The sequence below is a fragment of the Typopeltis vanoorti genome, chromosome 10 (assembly GCF_054136105.1).
Source record: "Typopeltis vanoorti isolate ZY-2024b chromosome 10, IOZ_Tvanoo_1.0, whole genome shotgun sequence".
In the NCBI taxonomy this organism is placed as follows: Eukaryota; Metazoa; Arthropoda; class Arachnida; order Uropygi; family Thelyphonidae; genus Typopeltis; species Typopeltis vanoorti.
Window position 1 is genome coordinate 32609752 of NC_143558.1, and position 26372 is coordinate 32636123.

Genomic DNA, 26372 nt, shown 5'->3' on the forward strand with positions numbered 1-26372 from the left:
ACGTTGAAGTACAGATGGATATGAAAAAGGAAGTTCTCAACTTCATTTTAGTGGGCCAAACAAGGGTCATGGTCAACTACCTGGGTGTTAAAAGATTATGTTTCTGATGTGACTCTGAGGGTCACCTAGGGGCAGAATGCCCAAAACTACAGTGCAGAAATTGCAAATCAACAAAGCACAAAATAGTAAACTGCACAGAAGCTTGTCTTAAATGTGGGGACTTGACCCATAAAGTGAACACGTGCTCGCACAGAACACTCTCAGAAGCAGCTGGAGGGACCATAATACCGATCAGGGCTATACCCCTCGGTAAACCTGAGGTATCATCAGGGAGCGATTTTCCAGAGCTCCAGCAACAGACTGTAAAAGAAACATTAGCAGAAAACACAACCTCCATGAAACCCGTAACGGGTAAGACACCCAGGGCAACCTGTCACATCAAAGAAATAACAGCCAACTTCAAAACCCGCAGCAAAGAGGAAGAAGTTGTAACAACCAGCGCCCCAACAAAGCGCACAAGAGAGGCAGAAACAGAAGAGGCAAAAAAGGCTAAACAAAGCAGCCTACTCTCGTCAGAAGATGAAACGGACAACATCCAAACTACAAGCCAACAGCTCCGATAGTGAATCACAGGTGGACCATGTAGAGCAACAAACAGACAACCCCCCCCCCCTCCTCCAAACACCAACATGGATTTTAAAATTGCCACTTTAAACACCAGAGGTTTACGCAACCCCTTCGCACAAAGCACTGTCTGGAAGCTAATGTTAAGGTACAAAATTAATATCCTCCTGATTCAATAAACCCATTTTTATAAGCATTGGGACGTGGAAAACTTCTCGAGAAGCTACCCGGTCACCAGCTACTGGTGCTTTGGGGATACTCACTCGGGAGGGGTGGGGATACTAATTCTCCCCCCAATCGTGGGGGGGTTCTTCAACGTCCAGAAGGACGCCATGGGACATCTAATAATGGTGGACTGGAAGTACGGTGGCCGTACCATCCAGCTTGCTGCAGTATACGCCCGAACAGCCCACACCACAGAAGCGGTTTCTTCTCTGCCCTTGAAAACTACCTCTTGGGAGCAGAATACCTAATAGTAGCCGGGGACTGGAATTTGTGTGGAAGACACACGTTTGGACAAAGTAGGCGGGAACGCAAACTCCGGAACCGGCGGAACCGCCACTCTAAAAAGATGCTGTGTAAATTTTGATCTCGTCGATGTCTGGAGGAGGAATAACCCATTGAAGGTAGAAACAACGTGGTGCCGCGGCCAGATATCGACGAGACTAGATAGGGTGTACGTGTCCCAAAACTTGGAACAGTATGTTCAAAGGACATGTCACACCACAGCACACATGTCAACAGACCACAAATTGGTCATTTTAAAAATTACACTCCCAGAGGTTATGGAAACAGCCAGAAGTCCTTGGAGGCTTACTCCTACCTTTCCCAGTCTTTTTAGCGACCAGCTACAGAAACTCTGTGATGAATGAACAAACACCAACTGGGACTGGGAAAACTGGCTGCACTTTAAGTGGCAGGCTAAGAAACTGTTTCAAAAATGTGGGGAAAGGGTCTACCAACAACGTAAACGGCTGAGGGATCTCTACAGGGAACTCTGCTGGTACCGGTCAAGCGAACGGAGCGGAGTTCCCTGCGGACATCTTATCAGACAGGTAGAAATAGAGCTGCAGCAAGAGCGGCAGAGTAGAGTCGATGACCTCGACTTTCGCACGAGACTCTATCTCAGAAATTTGGAAACACCCTCCGCAGCATTTTACAATCAACAACGGGTGGCAGCAAACGATGAAAGAACGATTTACCAGATCGAGGAGAAAGGCCAGATTCTAAATTCAACCCATGAAATACTCCGTCATTTTCACCAGCAGTATCTCGGCATCTTCGCTGACCAGCAGGGCATGGATGACTTCAGTGAGTGGGACGTCAAACGTTTTCCCGAGCATCTTAGCGCCCTGCATGACAGGCTGATAACTGCAGCTGAAATAAAAACTACGTGCAAAACGATGAAGACAAAAAAGACCCCAGGGCCAGACGGACTGGGGATAGAATTCTATAGATCTATCTGGGACCTTGTACTGCCAGCACTAGTAAAGATCTTTAACGAATTCCTCACTTCGGGAAACATCCCCGAGGAATTCGCTAAGAGCTATACAATCTTTATCCCCAAAAAAGTCCGAGATCGGACCTTGTCAAATAACTGGCGTCCTATCTCCTTAACTAACCTAGACTATAAACTTTTCGCAAAAATTATCTGTACACGCATTAAGGGCGGAATAGAAAACATAATAACAAGTTCACAGGTCTATGGAATCCCAGGTAGATCTATGGAATTTAATCTCTTCCTGCTAAGAGACCTAGTCAGACTGGCCAAGGAAAAAAAATACCCCCTGGCACTTCTCTCCACCGACCTGGAAAAAGTGGGTTAGGCAAGGCTGCCCACTAAGCCCCCTTCTCTTCTCCCTAGCATTAGAACCCCTCATCAAAAGAATAGAGAACACCCCTGCAATTAATGGTATTCCACTGCCCCAAGTCTCCAGACAGTGCAAAATAATAGCATATGCAGATGATGTAGTGGCCACACTAAGAGACTCTGAGTCTATCTGCAACTATCTTGACATACTGCAAAAATTCAGCATAGTCAGTGGTCTCCGAGTTAATGCGCAAAAAACCAAAATCAAAAATTTTGGAAATTTCCATAACACCGGACTTCCCTACGGTTTAACGCTGCATACGCAGCCGCTAACAATACTACGAGGTCCCTTTTCTGAGTCGCTAGCTTTACCAGTTAAAAAACTACAGGAAATAAGTACGGAAAGGATAAGTCTGTTCAAACCGACCTTTTTCTCCTTTTATGGCAGAGCCACAGTGATAAAAACAATCGTTACCCCAATGCTGATGCACACAGTCAATATCACAGGCATCACACTGCTACAAGAAAACCAACTATCCAAAAAACTCATAGACTTCTTCTGGAATGAAAAAAAACATGAGGTTAAAAAACAATACCTGCAACTAAAACATGAAGAAGGGGGGTAACGCTCTGCCTGACCTCAAAAGCTTGCTTTATGCAAATACATTCAAAACCGTATGGAAGGCCTTAAACTCGAACCATATTTCAGGCCTCCTAATTAGATATTTTATAGGACTTTTCCTCCCCCTCTTTGGAGCCACGGACTATGCTGGACCCCGTGCAAGGGTTGTGCCCAAGTGGTACCGCACACTAGTAAAACCACTCACAGGACTTAGAGACAAAGGAACAGAAATCCTCACACACAAACCCAAAGCAGTATACTGGGATTTCTTCCAACTCTCCAGGCGTGATACACCAAACCTCGGGACAAACAATGAAATTCTCTTTAAAAACATCAAGAATAGCTGGGGACAGCCTTTTCATCGGGATCTGGCCTGGCGAATAGCTTATGGGCGGCTCCCGGTGAAACAGGTTAAATCTAGATACGTACCCAGTCCGTGCGATCCCTTTTGTGATGTCTGCCGGGGCGTGGAAACGGTGGAGCATTTCTTTTATTTTTGCCCACCAGTCCAATGCGTCTAGCAAAGACTGAGCACAGCACTGGGAATCCCGATGCTATCACTAGAAGAGGTCATACACCTGCAATTCCCGCCACCAGTCAACAAGACCCAAAAATTCGCCATTTTTTTAATTAACGTCTTAAAGTATCACATCTGGACGGTACGGAAAAAATCCCAGGTATGGGACGCAAATTTAATGTATGCACGAATAAGGAAAGGTTTCTTTTTTTATCTTCCTAAATTTCTTGCGCAAGAGAGACATCCACTAGGCGACTTTAAATTTGTGAACAAATACTGCAAACCACCGAAAATATGCTTTCTAATACAGGGACGCATCAAGCCCTGTATATTTCTTTAGTATCTCCAAAACTCCACCTAACTCTCCCTAGGAAAAGTAACAACCACTCTGTTCTTCCTCGCCACAAAGCTTTATCTGGCACGGTTTCCTTTACTCCAAATAAGGGGGGTAGATCTGAGAACCCGGGCTGCGAAGGCTTACTGTAAGGCGGTGCTGCTCCTTGTGAGCGGCATCTCCCGGGCCAGTCTTCTACCCTATTCTAAGTCCCAGTGGTACAAGGTCTGTAAGTTCCTTATTTTGTTCCCATTCAGTTCAACTAACCGGACCTTAAGTCCTTTAATTTTTATGTATTTATAAAAAAAAAAAAAAAGTTCTAACTGAAAATACTGTTTTCAAAACAGGGTCAATGGACCTCCGTCATAGATCTGACCAAATTATTAAGGATAAATTTATAAGTGAACTTTAGTCAAAATTTTTATGTTTAAATTTTCTTTTTTTTTTGAACAGATAAATTGAGAATATGTGTCACAGACCAATTAGCCAAATAAGGCTAAACAGGTTGACTGAGGCCTCTTTTACCTCCTACTATCCTACTCTATCTTTCATTATTCTCCTCTCTTACTGTTTGCTGATCCTCAGCATGCTTTATTCTCCAAAGGCCTATGATGAGAGACATGAACTCCCATTCTACCTCAATAAAGGTCGAAACTAGTCTGGGTAGTGGCCCTTCCCTTAATGCAGAACATTAGACATATCCGCAAGGAGATGTGTTTTGCATTATAGAAGATACTGAGACAGGAATGTTGGTATCTTGCTCCACCTTTGCAACGAGTTGCCCTGGTGTTGTACCACCTTACCCCAGTCCTGAAGATACTTTCAGGCACAAACTTTGTTTGCTCACACTTGGATAAAGGATTAAACTAAATTTATTATACTCTAACCAAGTGAAAAATTAACTTTCAAGACAGAACTATGTTTTAATAGCACTGAAATTCACTAAGTTGTCTTCATCTCATTTGAGAATGATGATGAGATCAGTATTTAGTTATGTTATTAGTTATGGTTGAAATATTTGCAGTAATAAAATGACTATATTCTTGTGAATACGTGTCTAATAAATGTTATAATGGTACAAGTTCCATCTAAAATTCATTGAAGACCTTGACACTTCAATCATTGTTATTATTATTTTATTATTACATGACACCTCCAGGGAGTCCAATGACTCAACGAGGGGGAGGGCACCTACTCAACCACTCAATTCACTTGCAATCATCATCTACACCGCCATCTACTGCCCACCACCACAGCTAGTATTTTCACAGACAATCACAAACATCCATGCCCACCATGGGATTCGAACCAGCAGCCTTTTGGCTGGAGAGCGGATATGCTAACCGCTCAGCAAACCAGGCAGGCTATCACTTGAGTACTACAGAATTTCTCAAATGAAGAATCTAGGATCAGGGAAAAAGAGCATCAGGAACACCTAAAGCAGCTGGGGTGCCATTATGAAAAAATAAATAGTTTGTCTACACATGCAAATAAGAAATCAAAAATTACACATCTTGAGAACTGAAAGGGTAGTAAAAGAAATCGGCAATTAAACAATCTGATATAAGATGTGATTAATTGCCAGCCTGGTTGGCCGAGTGGTTAGCGTATCCGCTCTCCAGCCAAAAGGCTGTGGGTTCGAATCCAGTCATGGGCATGGATGTATGTGATTGTCTGTGAAAATACTAGTGGTGGTGGTGGTCAGCAGTAGATGATGAAGGTAGTTGTGGTTGGTGTAGTGGTGGAGATGGAGAATTGTAGAGTTGATACCCTCCCTCGATGAGTCTTTGGACTCCCTGGAGGTATTACATAATAATAATTTTAGAACCCTCTGAAATCATGAAAAGTCTGTGGATCTGCTGTATAGAAATGACCATCATAATTAATAAGGAAAAATCCTTAAAAAAATATTTTCTACCATCACAAAATAACTCACTTTCACCAAAATCAAAAATTATACAGTTTTAGCCCCCCCCACCCCAGATAATTCCCCTTGAAATGACCCATCAGCTATGTTGTGTCCTACATTAACTACGATGATATGTTCATTCAGCAAGGTTTTATACCAGAAGCAAGATTTACCTTGAGTTATTTCTCTGTCATAAGTTTACGGAAGGTGCCAACAACACAAGTAGAATAAACTGTAAGTTGAACATTTTATTAAATTTTGCAAAATATACATTTACTATTTTTGTTTACAAAATGTTTTTAATTATTTGTCAATTTTAAAAATATTATTTTTCCCCATTCTTGAATCCCACTCAAGCAGTGAGATTATAGTTACATCATTTCAGCAGAAGACATGACAGTTAACTAAGTCAATGTTTCTCAAATTTTTATTTTTTTGAATAAATATTGCATGAAAATGTTTCGTGAATCGCCTACATATATTAGATTATCAATGTGAACAACACCTCAAGTAATAATTAAAAAAAAACTTGATTTTTTGGGTGTTTTTTAAGGCCATAGCCATATATGATATATTCCAAAGAAAAAGCAACAAAATTTATAAAATCCAAAAAACTCAACAAAATCTACATTATTATTTTGATCTTTTTTTTTACTCTTAAACTTCCTCAGAAACTATCTGAAATAGCTACATCAATGAAGTGACTAATGATATGAGAAACCTTCAGCCAAATTACCTGACTTGCTTTAAATGTTTCAATTCTTTATATTATTATTACCCCAAGACCTCAATGGAGTCAAAGACTCATCTGGGAGGTCCTTTTATCACGCACACACAGCTCATCATACCATGTCTTAAACACATTCAAACTCCTTGCAGACACCATACTCTCAGGCATGGCATTCCAATCATTCACAGCATTACAAAAGGAAATTTTTTATACTTTATCAATGATAACTCTATCAAAGAACAGATTTATACATTTACTATAATAAATTTAGTTTAATCCTTTATCCAAGTGTAAGCAAACAAAGTTTGCGCCTGAAAATATCTTCAAGACTGAGGTAAGGTAGTGCAACACCAGGCAACTCTGAGCAAAGGTAGACCAAGCTCTCATCACTATTTGTCTCAGTATCTCCCATAATGCAAAGCACATCTCCTTGTGGACATGTATATACTGCTATGCATTAAGGGAAGGGCCACTATCCAGACCGGTTTCAACTTTTATTGAGGTCTCGTAAGTAGGAGGCAGACCCAAACGTGGAGATACTAAGGCAAAAGCAATAGGAGAGGTCATATTTACCTATATGTGTACCACCGGTACACCTATAGGTAACAGGTGTACCACCTGTTGGTACCAGCCAACAGTTGCACCACCTTATTATTGAATTACTCTGGATTTAGAGAAAGATATTGGAAGTTTATTTTTCACTTGGTTAGACTATAATAAATTTAGTTTAATCCTTTATACAAGTAATTCAATAAGGTGGTAAGCCTATTGGCAACTCCTATAGATAAATATGACCTCTCCTATTGCTTCTGCCTTAGTACCTCCACATTTGGGTCTGCCTCCCACTGATGAGACCTCAATAAAGGTTGAAACTGGTCTGGGCAGTGGCCCTTCCCTTAATGCATAGCAGTATATACATGTCCGCAAGGAGATGTGTTTTGCATTATGGGAGATACTGAGACAAATAGTGATGAGAGCTTGGTCCACCTTTGCTCGGAGTTGCCTGGTGTTGCACTACCTTACCTCAGTCCTGAAGATATTTTCAGGCACAAACTTTGTTTGCTTACACTTGGATAAAGGATTAAACTAAATTTATTTAGCCAAGTGAAAAATAAACTTCCAATATACATTTACTACATTAGTACTGCTAGGTAAGTTAAGGGTCGAAAATTCAGAAATTCTAATCTAAGGACTAAATATGGTACTTTTGTTTGGTTCCTAGTCATTTCACACTGCCAATAATTAGGATAAAAGTGAGCATCCTACTTACTGGGAGTTTTCTAATCCTTAACTTAATCAGCACATTATATTAATATCCTGGATAAGGTAAGGATTAGATAATTCAGAAATCTTAATTTAGGGTCTAAATATGGTATTTTTGTTTGGTTCCCTAGCAATTTCAAACTCCCAATAAGTAGAATGATGGTGAGAAATGAAATTTCTCTCTCTCTTCAAAGACATTCACAAAAAGCCATACAATAATGACATTTGAACTCATAGCCTACTGGTTGGAGAGTGACAGTACTATCCACTCAGTACAACCAGGATGTAAATTCTAGTAGTTATAACTTAATAGCTTCATTAATTTACTTACTTTTGACCTTTCTCTTCTAAATCTCTGCATATCATCAATGGCATCCACATCTGGTATTTTAAAATTATCAAAATATTGATGCCGTAACAGTTGAGCACATGTATATCTTTTCTGTGGATCCTTATCTAAACATCTCTGTAAAAACATCATACAAAATTATTATATAATTGTAATATTATATATTTGCTACAACACATATACTAAAATATTTATCATTTATAGTAATAAAAAAAAATTATATACATTATAAAACCAACTTCATACCACAGTAACAATAATGCACTTCAGCTATAAGACCTGGGTATGAATCTTGCCTACGTTGTTAGGAATATTACATGGGCTTTTCAGATAAATATAAGTATATAGGCTAGCTTGTCTTATATACAAATCTACCTCCTTGAAACAAGTTTTTTACTCCTGCAAAAAACATAACTTAAACAATGAACACACACACACACACACACACACACACACACACACACACACACACACACACACACACACACACATACATCATGGAAGTAGATTAACAGCCCTGTCATTACCAAAAATTAAGTTTATAAGATGAGGTTACTTTGTTATATTAGGTCATTAGTCTATTATATAAAGGCAGGCAGTATTATTATTATTACATTATGCCTCCAGGGAGTCGAAAGACTCATCAAGGGGATATTTCTAATACCCAAGTATTAGATAAATTATAAAATTATTTCTTTATATACAGAAAAGAAATGTAGCAAAAATTTATTGATATATGTATTCTGTGAAACAGCAACATTTAAAGTCAAATTTAAATAGCAGACAAGATAGAAGACTGGCTATGTCACAGACAGCTAAGAGTTTGTACAGAGCAGCAGTGTTTTTGGAAGAGACTGTCAAGAGTTCCATGGTTCTATCATTAGGCCACTACTATTCAATCTATATGTAATAATACTGCAAATGGCTTGGGGAAGAGGAGAATCTTCTGTTATTTGAAGATGTTATAAATTTGAAAAGGTTATTAGAAAATAATGCTAATAGTAACCTTTCAAGAGCATCTAAACAGATTGGCAGTGTCAGCAGCTAAATGGAAAAACAGTTTAACTAAGTAATGTTCTGCGCTATGAAATTTAGAAATAAAGTTGTTTCAATATACGGATCAGATAATATTGCAGAAAGAGGAGAAGAAAAGAACATTTGAAGTGTTCTCATTCTATTGTTTAGAGTGTCAGTAGACAGGGAATCAAACATGGCAAAAATGAAGATGATATTTCTAATAAATAAAAATTATAAAATAACTACCACAGTCAGTAATGCAATAGCATGGCTAAAAAAAAGGATAATAAGAAAGTTTTTTTCAGTAAAAAGCACTGATCTGACTGCAACTGGACTACACCAAACAGGTCCATACATCTAGATTTCAAGGAGTAAGGAAACTAAAAGATTTAATAGAAACAACAAAGATATCAATGTTGAGCATGAGGCTGTACAGATTGATGAACATAATGTACATAAAAGATAGAAGACCGATAGTCTTGAAAGTTTATTTTTCACTTGGTTAGACTATAATAAATTTAGTTTAATCCTTTATCCAAGTGTGAGCAAACAAAGTTTGCACCTGAAAATATCTTCAGGACTGAGGTAAGGTAGTACAACACCTGGAAACTCGTAGCAAAAGTCCGCAAGGAGATGTGTTTTGCATTATGGGAGATACTGAGATAGGAGTGATGTTAGCTTGGTCCACCTTTGCTACGAGTTGCCTGGTATTGTACTACCTTACCCCAGTCCTGAAGATATTTTCAGGTGCAAACTTTGTTTGCTCACACTTGGATAAAGGATTAAACTAAATTTACCAATAGTCGTCTACCTTTTAATAAGAAGAGACAAAGTGAATATCGATTGAAATAATTTGTCAAGAGGAGATTATCAGAAAGATGTTCAAGATTTTAAGAGACCATAAAAGGAGAAAGAATACAGCTAAGAAGTCATACCTAAAAATTGTATAAAGTTATCACAAACAAGGGAATCTAAGGAATTTTGCATGAATGAGTAAAAATTGCCCAGAGAGGAGGTCATTATTATTATACCTGATTCCATGGAGTCATAACTCATTGCAGGAGGCCCATCTTAGACAACCCAGTCTGTCATACCACTCCTTAAACCCATTTACAATTTGTACATTCTTCACTCTATCAGGCAAAGAATTTCATGGTCCAAGCATCCTCCACACATAAACAGCTACTTACTATTCACCACTTCCTTTCAAAAGTTCCAGGGATGACCTCATATCCTTCCCCTTGTTCTACTATATAAAAATCTCTCCTGTGTCAATCGTGTAAATACCTCTCAAAATTTAAATATCTCAATCATTTTATCCCTTCATCTTTTATCCACCAAACTCTGTAAATCTAACATATAAACTTAGGTGTTGATGGTTATTCATGACTTATTTTAACAATGATATTAACAACACCAAATGAACTATTTTATAAAAAGATGATGTTTTATTAACTTGCTTATATTTCGCTGAATTTCAAATCAGCATCATCAAAGCACAACACAGCATGTACATACAACAGTGAGTAAGTGAAAGACAATTGTACCGGACAAGAGATCTCAAGTCCTATTTTGAAACCCTCTAATGGTGTAAAAAAAAAAAGTCTAGCTATGTGGAAGTTGCTCTTAAGATAATAGTCTCCCAACTTTTTGGCAAATTAATGCAACCATATTTGTTCAGGTTAGGAGAATTCTTCATAGCCATGGCTGACTCAAAAAGGAATCTTTCGGATCTGTAATGATTTCTAAATAGCAAATTACTTTTCTTCCATCTAATCCTTTGTAGAGGGGTGTCCAATGCGTGGTCTTGACTTGCCATAATAATGGTAGCGAATTTATTTTTTATGTTCTTCCAGGTGGATGTTAACAGATCTTCCTGTCTGCCAAGTCACAGTCACAAGGAACTTAATACACTCTAGGATGTGCTGTGCTAGAGGGTGAAATTTATCCTTAGGCAGGCAGATCAGAGTTGCTAATTTAACATGAGGTTTGAATGTGGTGCCAAAGCCATGTTTCATTAGTACTTTGGCTATCTTTTTTTTTGATATACCTCTGCCAGTGCCTCTGGAAGAGGTATCAGAATGGCTCTGGCAAATGCAGCATTTGTCAGAGCCATTTGTTCTAATGATACAGCCATGTCCATAGAACTCAAATATCTGCGCCATACTTTCTTGGCCTCAACGGCTTCAATTCCTACAAAATAGATAAAATACTACATAGCCATTACTTCTCCCTCCTCAAATATACACAGGAACACAACAATAACATTTTTATTCCCTATGTCAGAGGTACATCAGAAAAGATAGCCAAAGTACTAACGAAACATGGCCTTTGCACCACATTCAAACCTTACGTTAAATTAAATGAGTGCAAGTGGAGAAATTATCATGAATGGCTGTGTACAATTTCTCAAGTTTTGAATCTGAACAGGCTGATGATGACATTACACAAAGGTAACTGTGGGCCCAAGGGGATGTTAAAACGCATGTGCATGGTATTAGTATTAGTAATGAAGCTGGGGAGTTTTTGGCAATGGTCAGCTTGATTGGCAAAAAACTATCAGCATTAGTAAGACCAGGTTGGCAGAAAAGTGATATAGTTATAGGAATAAAATGTAAGAGACACTGTTCAGAGAGGACAGAGGAAAAAGGACAAGAGGAAGAGGAGGAGTATTACTGATGATGGCTGAAGAAATTCAACCAACAAAAACAGAAATTAAGAAGCATTTTAGGTCTGAAGGAGATGATTCATCTGAGGCTATCTGGTGAGAAATTAGAACCCAATATGACAAAATATATTGTTAGTTGCTGCTATATATCAGTGGTCTGAGAAAATGCAAAAGCCATGCAATGGCTGGTTGGTTGATTAGCATCTTATTGCCATTTGTGCTGTACTGCACAAACCAAAAGTTACAGCAGTACTCAAGATAATAATAAACAGTAATAGAGAGATAAATTAATAAATTAAAAAAAAATTAAGTTAAGCCAGTATCTAGATATAAATAGAATTAATAATCAATTAATTATAAATTTTATATAAATTTTGTATAAATTAATTATTTTTAAGCAGCTAAAAACTTCATGCAATTTGTCTGAGTCTGATAAGTTCTGCCTGAGTGTATGTAGTGCAGGCAGATTAATAAAAAATTCATTCATTTCTCCACTAGAACATGACAAATGGTCAGATGCATGTTGCATTGTTCACACACAGGTGTGTCATCAGCCTTCAGTAAATATGATTGTTTAAGGTGACTGTGACCTATGTGAATGCCTATCTTTCATAATTAGCTTTGGCCTTCTTTACGATACAGATCATCCTTTTTACCTGTGCCTTGTACTGCTCATGGGCATGTAAATTGCTTTTTCTTTATATTCTGTCTACAATGTTTTCTTTGTCTGCAACTCGTGCTTAACAATGCTATTCATCTATCTAACTACTACCTGATTTATCCTTCTAACTTGGGATATACATTCTGAAACTGCTTTCTTCAAACCCATGACCACCTCTCATGCATCACTAACATCTCTTCCCTCCAAATTCTTGTCATGGCACTACTGAAAGCTGACTTCTCAACTTGTCATAATCACCTGCTTTGTAATTCCACATATATCTCTTCTTAACAGAAAATTCTGCATATCTGACAATCTCCCAAAAATAATTAATTTATGTCAAGACTACATGCAGAATTTTCTGTTAAGAAGGGATATATGTGGAATTACAAATCAGGTGATTATGATAAGCTGAGAAATCAGCTTTCAGTATTGATTATCACAATGATTATGATTTATTAACATTTTATAATAAAGTGGCAGCAGAACTGGAATAGGAAATGGTTATACCATGATACTGCTGGAGTTTGAAAAAGGCATTTAACAGAATATCACATGAAAAACTATCACATAAGGTGGAACAAATGGGAATGGATATTAAGCTGGGTGCATGGATGCACTTCGATAACACTTCCTGTCGTTCTGAAATTCTCAGTAACTTTGCCAACAGAGTCATGTGTGATGTGCTTGCCATGCCACCTGTTAAATTCCACTGCAACCTTGCAAAACATGGGCAATAAATAAGGAATCAAGAAAAAGAATTTTGGCATTTGAAAGAACTTGTTACAGGAAGATTCTAAGAATAGGATAGGTACAGAAAGTCACAAATGAAGAGCTCTATTGGATGATACAATCAAAGGAGAATATAATGCAGAAGATTATAAAATGCAAGCTGCAATTATTATTATTATTATTAAAATAAAATATAATAATAAAATTATTATTTAAGTTAATGGACATTACATCCCATATTGTTTCATAGCCGAATAAGAAATTCAAAGAGTTTCATGCCGAATATAGTAAATATATACAGTTCGGCGAGTCCAAGTGTAAGCAAATACCTGGATAGTGTTACACCTGTTGGATTCTGATTATATAGAGATTGGAGTAATTATTATTTGTTTCAAAATCCAACATGATCTTCCAACACATAGGCTACACATGTAAATATTATTTAATGTAATTCACTTGTTTATAATTTAATATTCATATAACTACCTTTAATTTTATCTAATATTTAATTAATTAATCAAAGATATATGTATTAATAATGAAAAGACTGTATTAAATATTATTAAGCTATTTTATTCATTACTATATTAATATTATAAGAATTTGTATTTGATAATTTAACTGTGCATTAATTGAAAGGTAAATATTCTTTATTTATTCCTATTTGTAGAAGTTTAGAGTTATGCAATACCTCAATTTTATTATATTTTGTTTGGTTGTCATAGAGACGTATGTAAGTGAGTGAGCACGTTTTGGAACACCATCTGAGGAGAAGGTTTATTGAAAAGAGTTTTAGAAAGACATCACAAGAATAATTTAGGTGGGAAGAATGGATATATAAGCGATGAATGCTGAAATTATTAAGGAATTAAGAGTGAGAGAGAAAGGAGAGGACTGGCATTAGGTTGGAATCGGAGCATTCGGCATTCGGGAATCACAGTGCGATAATAGCGAGTCGGCAAGTCACTCAAGCAGCTAAATAAAGTCTACTAGTCGAGAGGCGGTTAGCTAATAAGTTGTAGAATAACAATTATAGCTACAGAAGACAGCTGAGTGACTACTAAATAGACTAGCAATACTTGAGTTGAGATTTAATTTCAGGGCCGACCTGTCAAGGACACACAGAATCTTGAAATAAAGCATCGAGTAACTAGAGAATAGTAGAGGCTGTAAAATACAGTTTACCATTAGCTGTGTTTAGAATTATAGTGCTTAAAGAATTATTTGAATGCAGGAGGAATGAACAACTGTGCATATAAAACTTCAAGATAAGGAATTATTGTGTATTGCCTTAATTCATGAGTAATCAGTAGTACTTCATGCAAGAACGTTTGTTTATGTGTATAGTGACCGATGCTTAATTCAGTTATTGCTTAGAAGATTTATTTAATGAGTGCCGAATACTGTTTAAGTGTTTACAGTTATAAAAAGTGTTTGCGTATAAGTAGATGAAGAAAAAAGATTATCGGTAAGATTATTCCAACCATTAATATTTCTATACAGAGAAGTGTGTGAGTTTCATCCTAGAATTTCCTTATACTAACAGTAACTATTGCGGAGAATCAGCTGAAGTGTAAAATTAAAAGTGTTTGTTTGTGAAGAGGTGTTACTGTAATTTTTATTGTATTTGAAACTTAAAGAACTATGAGATATTGATGTGAATGATCATTAAGGAACTTTATTAAATAGTTAAAAGGAACTGTGAGAAGACTGTACTAGAGATAACAGATTTACCATTGTCTGAGTTTGTATGATTGTACTTATCAGAGAAGCTAAAATGTTTGTGATATCTTAATTACTGATTTGAACTTAAGTGTAAAATTTATGATTCTAAAATTAGATGTTTGTTTTTGTTAATCAAAAGTTGTATTTTGCCTGAATCTCTTTTACTGCACCATTCATAAAATATTCGAACCAAAGCGGGTAAATTGAGTAAGTTAAATATACTCGGCCAGTATATATATTAATAACATATTAAGGAGAAATAGTTGAGGGTTGATTTTTCTTCTATTCTTGAACTAATTCAAATATAGAGTGGCGCAGTCTATAAATATAAATTTTCTCTATATTTGTATTAGAAATCAACTAGCAACTATTTTTGTTTAAGAACATCGTAGTGACTAACATGTCGGATCCAAAGTATAGATTGAGAAGAAGTAGGATCCAACAAAATGATGCAGTCGACAGGATTTGAATTCATTAATAAAGATTGTAATATTAAGTATTAAATTTTATAAGAGTATTAAAAAAAAAAAAAAAGGTGATCCCAAGAACCTTGAAAATAAATTAAGTGAATGAAGTGAATTGGTTGTAAACTAGAATCAGGCAAACATAGAAGTTATTTTGGAATTCTGAATTTTTTTAAAATTTTGTTGTTAATAGATTAGTATGGCTGTTGCATCTAGCTCAAAAATGGAAGATGAAGAATTTTTCAGAAGTGTGAATCCCCAACAGGTAGTTCCCCAGTTTTCAGGAGAAGACTCTGATGATGTGTTATCATTTTTTACTTTTATTGAGAAACTCAGAGAAACAGCACGTTGGACGGACTTTCAGTTGTTGGTATTACTTAGAAACAAGCTAATTGGTAAAGCTAAAACATATTTTTTCTCATCTCCTATACTTAGAGAAACATTTGAGTACAAGAAATTTAAAGAAGCCTTACTATCTCAATTTTGTAAACAGAGGAGTGTTGGACCAAATTTATGGAAGCTGCAGAGGATTACACAGAAGGACAAAGAAAGTGTTGCTGATTTCTACAATCGTTTACTAACTCTCTCTAATAGTTTGAATGTATCCAATGAAGACAAACCTCATTTGGATTGGGCAGTTTATCAACACTTTAGACAAGGTGTTAGGCAAGAACTGAGGGAGACAGCCTACAAGAAGAAGATAACCTCACTAGAGGAATGCCTTGTAGCTGTCAAGGAAAAGGAACAGATGATTGGAGACCTTTGTCCCTCATCCAATATAGGCCTTGTAAACACAGCAGAAAAAAACTGATTGTTCCCTAGGTTTAAATAAATCTTCAAAAGAGAATAGAAGGAAAGAAGATGAAAAGAAAATTATTAAAGAGAAATCTATTAATTATAACTGCATGTCTGAGACAAATGAGCAAACCAACAAGAAGTTATTCAAGGAAGTACAAGACTTTGTTCACCAGGAGGTAGAAAAGTTACAACAGCCAATGAATAATAAGTTAGATGAAGTAATGAAAAAATTGACAGAAATAACTATAGGATTTCAAGAGAACTTCAATCCCACAGCAGATTATGTTAGCGAAGTAGCCAAACTGGAAGTTGAGAGGCAAAATAAACCAATTTTGACTAAATTGGATAGAATGGTGGAAGCCCTGGATACTAAAAATTTCAATTCTTGAACTAATTCAGATATAGAGTGGCGCAGTCTATAAATATAAATTTTGTTGGATCCTACTTCTTCTCAATCTATACTTTGGATCTGACATGTTAGTCACTACGATGTTCTTAAACAAAAAATAGTTGCTAGTTGATTTCTAATACAAATATAGAGAAAATTTATATTTATAGACTGCACCACTCTATATCTGAATTAGTTCAAGAATTGAAGAAAAATCAACCCTCAACTATTTCTCCTTAATATGTTATTAATATATATACTGGCCGAGTATATTTAACTTACTCAATTTACCCGCTTTGGTTCGAATATTTTATGAATGGTGCAGTAAAAGAGATTCAGACAAAATACAACTTTTGATTAACAAAAACAAACATTTAATTTTAGAATCACAAATTTTACACTTAAGTTCAAATCAGTAATTAAGATATCACAAACATTTTAGCTTCTCTGATAAGTACAATCATACAAACTCAGACAATGGTAAATCTGTTATCTCTACTACAGTCTTCTCACAGTTCCTTTTAACTATTTAATAAAGTTCCTTAATGATCATTCACATCAATATCTCATAGTTCTTTAAGTTTCAAATACAATAAAAATTACAGTAACACCTCTTCACAAACAAACACTTTTAATTTTACACTTCAGCTAATTCTCCGCAATAGTTACTGTTAGTATAAGGAAATTCTAAGATGAAACACACACTTCTCTGTATAGAAATATTAATGGTTGGAATAATCTTACCGATAATCTTTTTTCTTCATCTACTTATACGCAAACACATTTTATAACTGTAAAAACTTTAAACAGTATTCGGCACTAATTAAATAAATCTTCTAAGCAATAACTGAATTAATCATCGGTCACTATACACATAAACAAAAGTTGTTGCATAAAGTACTACTGATTACTCATGAAATAAGGCAACAAATAATAATTCCTTAACTTGAGGTTTCATATGCACAGCTGTTCACTCTTCCGGCATTCCATTAATTCATTAGACACTACAATTCTAAACACAGCTAACGGTAAACTTCAATTTTACAGCCTCTACTATTCTCTAGTTACTCGATGCTTTATTTCAAGATTCTGTGTGTCCTTGACAGGTCGGTATCGCTAGTCTAATGAACAGTCTCTCAGCTGTTTTCCGTAGCTATAATTGTTATTCTACAACTTATTAGCTAACTGCTTCTCGACTAGTAGACTTTATTAGCTGCTTGAGTGACTTGCTGACTCACTATTATCGCACTGTGATTCCCGAATGCTGAATGCTCCGATTACAACCTAATGCCAATCCTCTCCTTTCTCTCTCTCTTAATTAATTAATAATTTCAGCGTTCGTCGCTTATATATCCGTTCTTCCTTCTCGTGATTTCTTTCTAAAACTCTTTTCAATAAGCCTTCTCCTCAGGTGGTGTTCCATAACGTGCTCGCTCACTTACATACGTCTCCATGACAACCAAACAAAATATAATAAAATTGAGGTATTGCATAACGTTAAACTTCTGCAAATAGGAATAAATAAAGAATATTTACGTTTCAATTAATGCACAGTTAAATTATCAAATACAAGTTCTTATAATATTAATATAGTAATGAATAAAATAGCTTAATAATATTTAATACAGTCTTTTCATTATTAATACATATATCTTTGATTAATTAATTAAATATTAGATAAAATTAAAGGTAGTTATATGAATATTAAATTATAAACAAGTGAATTACATTAAATAATATTTACAAGTCTAGCCTATGTGATGGAAAATCATGTTGGATTCTGAAGCAAATAATAATTACTCCAATCTCTATATTATCAGAATCCAACACAACTGACCTTTTAGGGAGTGCAACACTGAGGCAACTCATGGTAAGAGTGGAGCAAGCTCCGATGACTATTCTTGATATATCCCCATAATGCAAAACCCAGCTCCTAGGAGCTGTATTACTGTTCTACATTATGAGTGAGAGAACGTCACTACCCAGACCGGTTTCAACCTTTACTGAGGTCTCATCAGTGAGTAGGTAGACCTAACGCTTGGACTCGCCGAACTTTATATATTTACTATATTCGGCATGAAACTCTTTGAGTTTCTTATTCGGCTATGAAACAATATGGGATGTAATATCCCTTAACTTAAATAAGTTTATGTCGCCGAATTGAAGCCTTTTAGCTTTTCATATAATTAATAATTTATTAGGACCCCTTCTTGGCAATTCTCATTGTAGGGTATATGTAAGTTCTGTTTGCTATGAACTTGGTATTTCTAGGTCTACCTACTCAGTGATGAGACCTCAATAAAGGTTGAAACCAGTCTGGGTAGTGACATTCTCTCACTCATAATGTAGAACAGTAATACAGTTCCTAAGAGCTGGGTTTCACATTATGGGAAAATATCAAGAATAGTGATCGGAGCTTGCTCAACCCTTACCATGAGTTGCCTCAGTGTTGCACTCCCTAAAGGGTCAGTTGTAACACTATCCAGGTATATGCTTACGCTTGGACTTGCCAAACTTTATATATTTACTATATTCGGCATGAAACTCTTTGAGTTTCTTATTCGGCTATGAAACAATATGGGATGTAATATTCCTTAACTTAAATAAGTTTATGTCGCCGAATTGAAGCCTTTTGGCTCTTCATATAATTAATAAAATTATTATTATTATTACAAGGTGATTGAAAAGTCTCCGTACATAAGGAAAATGGTAACTTTTTTAATAAATTGTTATTATTCACGAAACATGATACGTATGGTTGCTATTCTTTTGAAAATATACAGATGCATCTCTCTCTCTCACTCACAGCAAACTTGCGTTAACATATCTAGTGTTATAGTTGTAATTGTATTCGAATGCATTCCTTTAGGCGATTCATGTTTTGTATCTTTTCCTAATATACGATGACCTTCAAGTACCTCTACAAGTAAAAATGAAGCGAGGTGAGGTCTTAGGACCTCAAATGCCATTCCACAGGACCACAGCGAGCAATCCAGGAATCCAAAACTGCTGATCAAACCAGTATGGTTACCATAATGAGATGGTGCCCAATGTTGGAAATATGTTGGAAAATTCTCTGTCCTCATTTAGCAGAGATGGCAAGATCGTGTTTTGTAGCATATTTTTAGTCATAGAAAAAGGTCTGACAGTTACCTTTTGCCATATCCTGCCCCAAATCATCAGATTTCTTGTACCTTGCATTACTGAGAAACACTCATCCAGTATGGGTTAGTATCACTTCTCTCCAGTAATGTAGGTTCTATTGATTAACTTCTCCATTAACTTAAAAACTGGCATCATCAGCAAACAAGATCCCAGATGAGAAGTTTGTGTCACCATCTAATTTGTTTACTGCCCATTCTCAAAATTTCATCCACCTGTTCTCGTCATCTTTACTAAGATGACGGCATGTTCATATTTTGTATGGATGCTATTTGTGCTTTTTCATGATACAGATGATACTTGTGAATGATAGTGATTTCTGCAGCAACTGTTGTTTTTTTGGGGGAGAGACTCTTTGCAAATGCTTCCAGCACTTCAACAACACTTCCTGTAGTTCTGAACTTTTCAATAACTTTGACAACAGCATCATGTGTGATGTGATTGCCATGCCTCCTGTTAAATGCCATTGCAACCTTGCAAAAGCTTCCTTATTAAGGCAGAAGAATGATTTTTATATGCTCTTCTTTAGACAAAGACATTTTAGAAGAGTAAAAACAGAAAAAATAAACATTATGGAAATAATGTTTATTTTTATTAGTGATTCAAAAATATGGAAACTTTTGAATCACTCTGTATTATTATTATATGGGTATCTCCATGGTGTCAAAAGACTCATCATGGGGTACACACACTAACCATTCACACAATACCTATCGTATCCCTCCTTAAATGCATTCACCGTGAGGACACTCACAAGTACTTCTGGCAATCCATTCTACTCATTTGCCACTCTCTCTCCAAGCAAAGAATCTTGTCTGCACACTTCTTACTAATTACACTCTTATACATCTTCCAGGGGTAATCCCTTGTTCTCTCCCTACTCATCATATATTGAAAAATTTCTTTTGTGTCAATCTTATAGAACCTCTTTAGTATCTTTATAAGTCTCTATCATGTCCCCTCTCCGACACCTGTCAACTAAACTCTGCAACCTATAAATCTTCAATCTATCCTCATAGGGAGCATTCCACAGACATATTCCCAGTTTGGTCACTCATCTCTGAATCCTTGCCACCACCTCCTGATCCTCGAGATATCCAGATGACTGAATCTGTGCACAGTAGTAAAGATGCAGCCAAATCACAGCTTTATAAAGTAGGATAATAACCTTCCTATCTTTACTTCAATGTGTTCTTCAACATCTAAGCAATCCTCTGAGCTATTTTGCAATATTTCTTCTGAAGTTCAAATTTCTATCCACCATCATCTCCAAATCCCTAGCTTAACCAATTTCCTGTAATCCAGTACTATCAATATCATACAAAGTACATAATCTTTTTATCTCAAAGTGCATTACCTTAAATTCTGCAACATTCAATTGATAATATTGTCCTTTGCCCACACTGCCAGTTTATTTAAATCTTCCTGCAGGATATTTACATCACCTTTATCAACTATTGCTCTCCTCAGTTTTGCATCACCAGCAAATAACTGAATGAACACCCTTAAATATTTCTCTATATCATTATACAAATTTAAGAGGAGTGGCCTTAGTAGAACACACATGTATGATTGCATCCCCCCCCCCCGCTATCTCTAGTTTTCCTGATTTTGCACTTCCAACCTATCAACACTTTCTCCAAACATCTAACTCCAAAATTTCAAACACTATCCATCAAGCATAAACAAGTCTTTAATTCATCAAATTCACTCCATACATCTATAAACTGCACACCATTTCTTCTGCACAATCTTCTCATTTACTCAATTATTATACAGCTATTATGACTGTTCTATCATATTGATAAGTATACTAACAATATTTACTTCATCATGTTATGTTGTGTTATGGCCTCACAAGAGGACTTTAATGGATTGCACGAATGGGCAGGTAAGTGGAGCGTTCACTTCAATGTTGCAAAGTTCAAGGTTTTGAGATTTGGTAAGCAACGATGGGATGCAAAATATACACTTAGTGGGGGAAACTTTAAAGAAAGTAGAGGAGATGAGAGATCTAAGAGTGATGGTGGACAAGGACCTGAAATGCACGTCCAACATTGCATAAGTTGTGAAGATATTACATTGGATAATGGCAATGATGCAGAGGGCCCTGACATGCAGAAATAGAAGTTATGATGCCACTGTATAAGGCAGGCTTTGATCAGGCCTCATATGGATTATTGTGCATAGATTTGGTTGCCAGGATTTCATGGTGATGAGAATATGTTAGAAAGGGTCTAGAGAAGATTCACAAAGGTGGAGTTTGAGGACAGACTGAGGGAATGTAAGTTGCAGAACCTCGTGAATAGGAGGAAGAGAAGGGATATGATTGAGACATATAAGCTAGTCAGGGATTGTTATCAGGTTGACATGGAAGAGATTTTTCATAGAATGGGAGAGGGTGGGGGTAGAACAAGAGGCCATCACTGGAAACTGTATAAGTGGCTGTGAGCAGAGGAGTGAGGAGTAGGGTCTTTGCATGGAGAGTGGAATGCATTGCCTGAGTGCACCTGAAAATATCTTCAGGACTGGGGTAAGGTAGTGCAACACCAGGAAACTCTGAGCAAAGGTGGACCAAGCTCTCACCACTCCTTGTCTCAGTATCTCCCATAATGAAAAGCACATCTCCTTGCGGACATGTATTCTGCTATGCATTAAGGGAAGGGCCACTACCCATATTCAATCTTTATTGAGGTCTCGTCAGTGGGAGGCAAACCCATGGGTAGTGGTCCTTCCCTTAATGCATAGCAATATACATGTCCGCAAGGAGATGTGCTTTGCATTATGGGAGATACTGAGACAAGGAGTGATGAGAGCTTGGTCCACCTTTGCTCCGAGTTGCCTGGTGTTGCACTACCTTACCCCAGTCCTGAAGATATTTTCAGGCGCAAACTTTGTTTGCTTACACTTGGAAAAAGGATTAAACTAAATTTATTATAGTCCAACCAAGTGAAAAATAAACTTCCTAAAAATAAACTTCCAATAATTAGAATAGGAGCCTGTGTAGCTCAGTGGATGTGGCGTTTGCACACCACCGCGCTAGGCCGCACGAAGGAAGTCTTGGTTTCGAGTCTGGTCGGCGACTAGAGGAAATTTTTCTAAGCCTTTTTTCGACCGGTTCCCGAGTTAGTCGATCTCTGGCACGGGCAAGCAGGTTTTTCCTCCCGGAAACTCGGGTTTTTCGTCCTGTAAATTCAAGAAAATCGACCGTAGAACCCACATTATTTCAGACATTAAATATATTGTGTTAGGGTTAGAGACCACGAGATGGCGGCACATTTGAGCCGTCTCTCTTCACTGCGTACCGCTTAATTAGTGATAGCCTTGGGCCATCTGTCTCTGATTGGGTACCAGTGGAGATTGAACTGCCCACTCAGTCTCCAAAAGTTAGATAGGGCTAAATGGCCTCGCCTACTCCCGTATATACGGGAATAAAAAGGCGTTAGCTGATTTTTTTTTTTTTTTTTAATTAGAATAGTTATTAGGCAGAATAAAATATTTAAGAATAGTTAGGGAAAAAGGGCACAATATTTAAGAATATTTATTCTTCTAACCGTTCACTATTTTTCTGTTCTGTACATTTAGATAAAAAAATATATCCAGGTGTGATATATTTTTTACCTGAACAAATTCAGAAGGTGAGATGTTTCAGTTTTTGAATACATGTGTATATTGAAAATCACTGCACTTTTCCTGCATAGTAAAGACATCTTGTATGCTGCTATTGTTTGCAGAGCTAGTTTAAGATCATAGGCGAAATTTTGAGTAATTATATTAAAGAAAATGATAAAAAAATTACGTAAATACTATCAAAATGATGTAAATCAGCATATGCTAAATTTTCCATCTGTGGCGTCAATACCATCTTTACCTTTATTTCCAATACTAATATTTTATGACACTAAGAAATATTAAATTTTATATTTAGTCTTCTTTACTGAAAAAATAAAATAATAAAACAATAAATATAGATATATATATATATATATATATATATATATGAAAATATATTTGAAAGCGTATGGTGTGAGGTAGAAGTGCCCAAAACAGGATATTTATTGGGGTGTGGCTATAAACCAGGGAGCACAGAGGGTGGGGACCAGGAGATGTTTAGGCAGTTGAGCTTGACAAGTGCAAGAAGAATGATTGTTATGGGAGATTTTAACTACAGCAGTATAAGCGGGGAAGAGGAAAAAGAAGGGGGATAGAATTTCTGGAATTCTTGAGGGACAAATGTCTTTGGCAACATGTGATGGAGGGAACAAGAGTTTGGGATTTGGTCATAGCATCAGAAGAACTGATAATAAGTGAGATGACATCTCTCCCACCAGTTGGAGAGAGTGACCATGTGGTTTTGACTTGGAAGATGAAACAGACATGCAGGTGTATCAAAGAAAAGGGAACTTATGTGGAATTATAAGGCAGGTGATTATAGTAGTCTTAGGTATCAACCAGGGGCAGTTCCATGGAGGGCAGAATTGGAAGGCCAGGATATCATTAGTGCTGGGGAAATTGTGAAAGAATATTTGTTAGCAGCAATCCTAAGCTGTATTCCACAGGTGAAGAAGCGGACACAATTTGGTGTAAAGTGGATGACAAATAATATCAAACAGGAACTGCAGTTGAAAAAGAGATTATGGAAGATATACAAGGAGAGGGGTGGAGGACAGATACACAAAGAATATAAGACGCAGGCCAGGAGAGTGACCAGAATGGTGAGGATGGCAAAACTGGAATATGAGTAGAGATTGGCATTAAGATCCAAAGAAAATCCTAGGGAATTTTTTAGCTATGTGGCCAGTAGGTGGAGAAACGATTGTGGAAGAATGACAATTCAGGATAAAAATGGGAATAGAGTGACTGATGCAGAGGACATAGTGAAGTTGTTCAATGAGCACTTTATTGGAGTATTTCATCCTGGAGTAGGTTTTAATACTAAAGGGATTGGGCAGGATCAGGGTTTAGAGGTGCAAGAGGAGAGTGTGTTCCAAATACTGAGTACTCTGGATACCAATAAAGCTGTTGGACTGGATGGTATTTCACCACGGATTTTGAGAGAATGTGCTAAAGAACTGACAGCTCCGTTGACCTGGCTTTTCAATAAAAGTCTGGCTGAAGGAAAGGTACCCAGGGAATGGAAGGAAGGTAAGATAATGCCACTGCATAAGGGTGGTAGCAGACTGGAAGTTTCTAATTATAGGTCTGTTTGTGTGTCAACGGTAGTTGTTAAGGTCTTGGAGAAATTAGTGAGGGACTATATAGAGCATTGGGATGAGGGTAATGTTATCTGTGAGAATCAACATGGATTTGTTAAGGGGCACTCTTGCTTTAGTAATATGATTGTCTTTCATAATAAAGTGACAAGAGCAGTTGAGGAGGGAAAGGCATATACTGCCATTTTTTTTGGATTTTGCAAAGGCGTTTGACAGGGAGCCACATGATAAGCTGATATTTAAGTTGCAGCACATGGGTTTAAATGTCGGGTTAGTCAAATGGATTCAGGATTGGCTGACTGATAGGTATCAGAGAGTTGTGTATGATGGGGCAATATCAAGGAAGCAGAAGATTACAAGTGGGGTTCCCACAGGGACCTGTATTGTTCAATATTTATATCAATGATATTGTCAATGGATTGCAAGGGGACATTCAGTTGTTTACGGATGATGTGAAGTTGGGAAGGGTTATAAGTAATAGTGCAGATGTGGCAGCACTGCAAGAGGATCTAAATAAACTAGACAGATGGGTAAATAAATTGGGTTATCGATTCAATGCAGCAAAATGTAAAGTCTTGAGTTTGGGATCCATCGATGGGAGGAGCTGTACTGGAGGAGGTAAGGGAGACAAGAGATCTGGGGGTGATGATTGATAGAAAACTAAAATTCAGGGAACATATCGCAAAGGTGGTGAGGGTAACTCAGAGGATTGCTGCAATACTGAGAAAGATGCTGACATGCAGAGATAAAAGAGTTATCATTCCGTTGTATAAGGCCCTGATCAGACCACACTTAGACTACTGTTCTCGGATTTGGTCCCTAGGATTTGAAGGGGATAAATTGACTGTGGAAAAGGTACAGAGGCAGATAACAAAGATGGATTCAGGACTGTACAATATGAGGTATGAAGATCGAATGAGGGAATGTGGACTGCAGAGTTTGGTGGATAGAAGAAGGAGAGGTGATATGATCAAGACTTTTAAACTGTTGAGAGGCAGTTACAGGGTAGACATTGGAAAGTTCTTTCACTTGGTGGAATGGCAGGAAGGAGTGATGACAAGGGGGCCATCCCTGGAAATTACAAAAGGAGGATGTGCGCAAGAGGGTGAGGAGTGGTTTCTTTGCATGGAGGGTGGTTGAACCTTGGAATGCATTGCCTGAGAGAGTGGTTGGAGTGGGGACGGTTAATGGGTTCAAGGAGTGGTATGATAGACTCTGTATTTCCTAAAAACGACCTCCAACGATGAGTCTTTTGACTCCATGTAGGCCTGGATAATAATAATAATATATATATATAGATGGATGCTCCTGAAGTGAAATACGTAAATAATTACTTCTCTTGTGAACCATTCAAAAATAAACTATAATCAGCAATATCATGTTGTT

The 26372-nt window shown here is 36.9% G+C and overlaps 1 protein-coding gene across 4 annotated transcripts in view; it reads right to left on the reverse strand.

The window, feature by feature from the left end:
- LOC150102312 (cyclin-dependent kinase-like 4) overlaps positions 1 to 26372 on the reverse strand; it is a 296960-nt gene that overhangs the window by 32206 nt on the left and 238382 nt on the right. For all 4 annotated transcript variants that reach the window (XM_090399039.1, XM_090399038.1, XM_090399040.1 and 1 more), the window contains one exon: positions 8141 to 8275. In XM_090399039.1, the coding sequence (XP_090255165.1) occupies positions 8141 to 8275 (135 nt within the window). The remainder of the gene's footprint in view (positions 1 to 8140; positions 8276 to 26372) is intronic.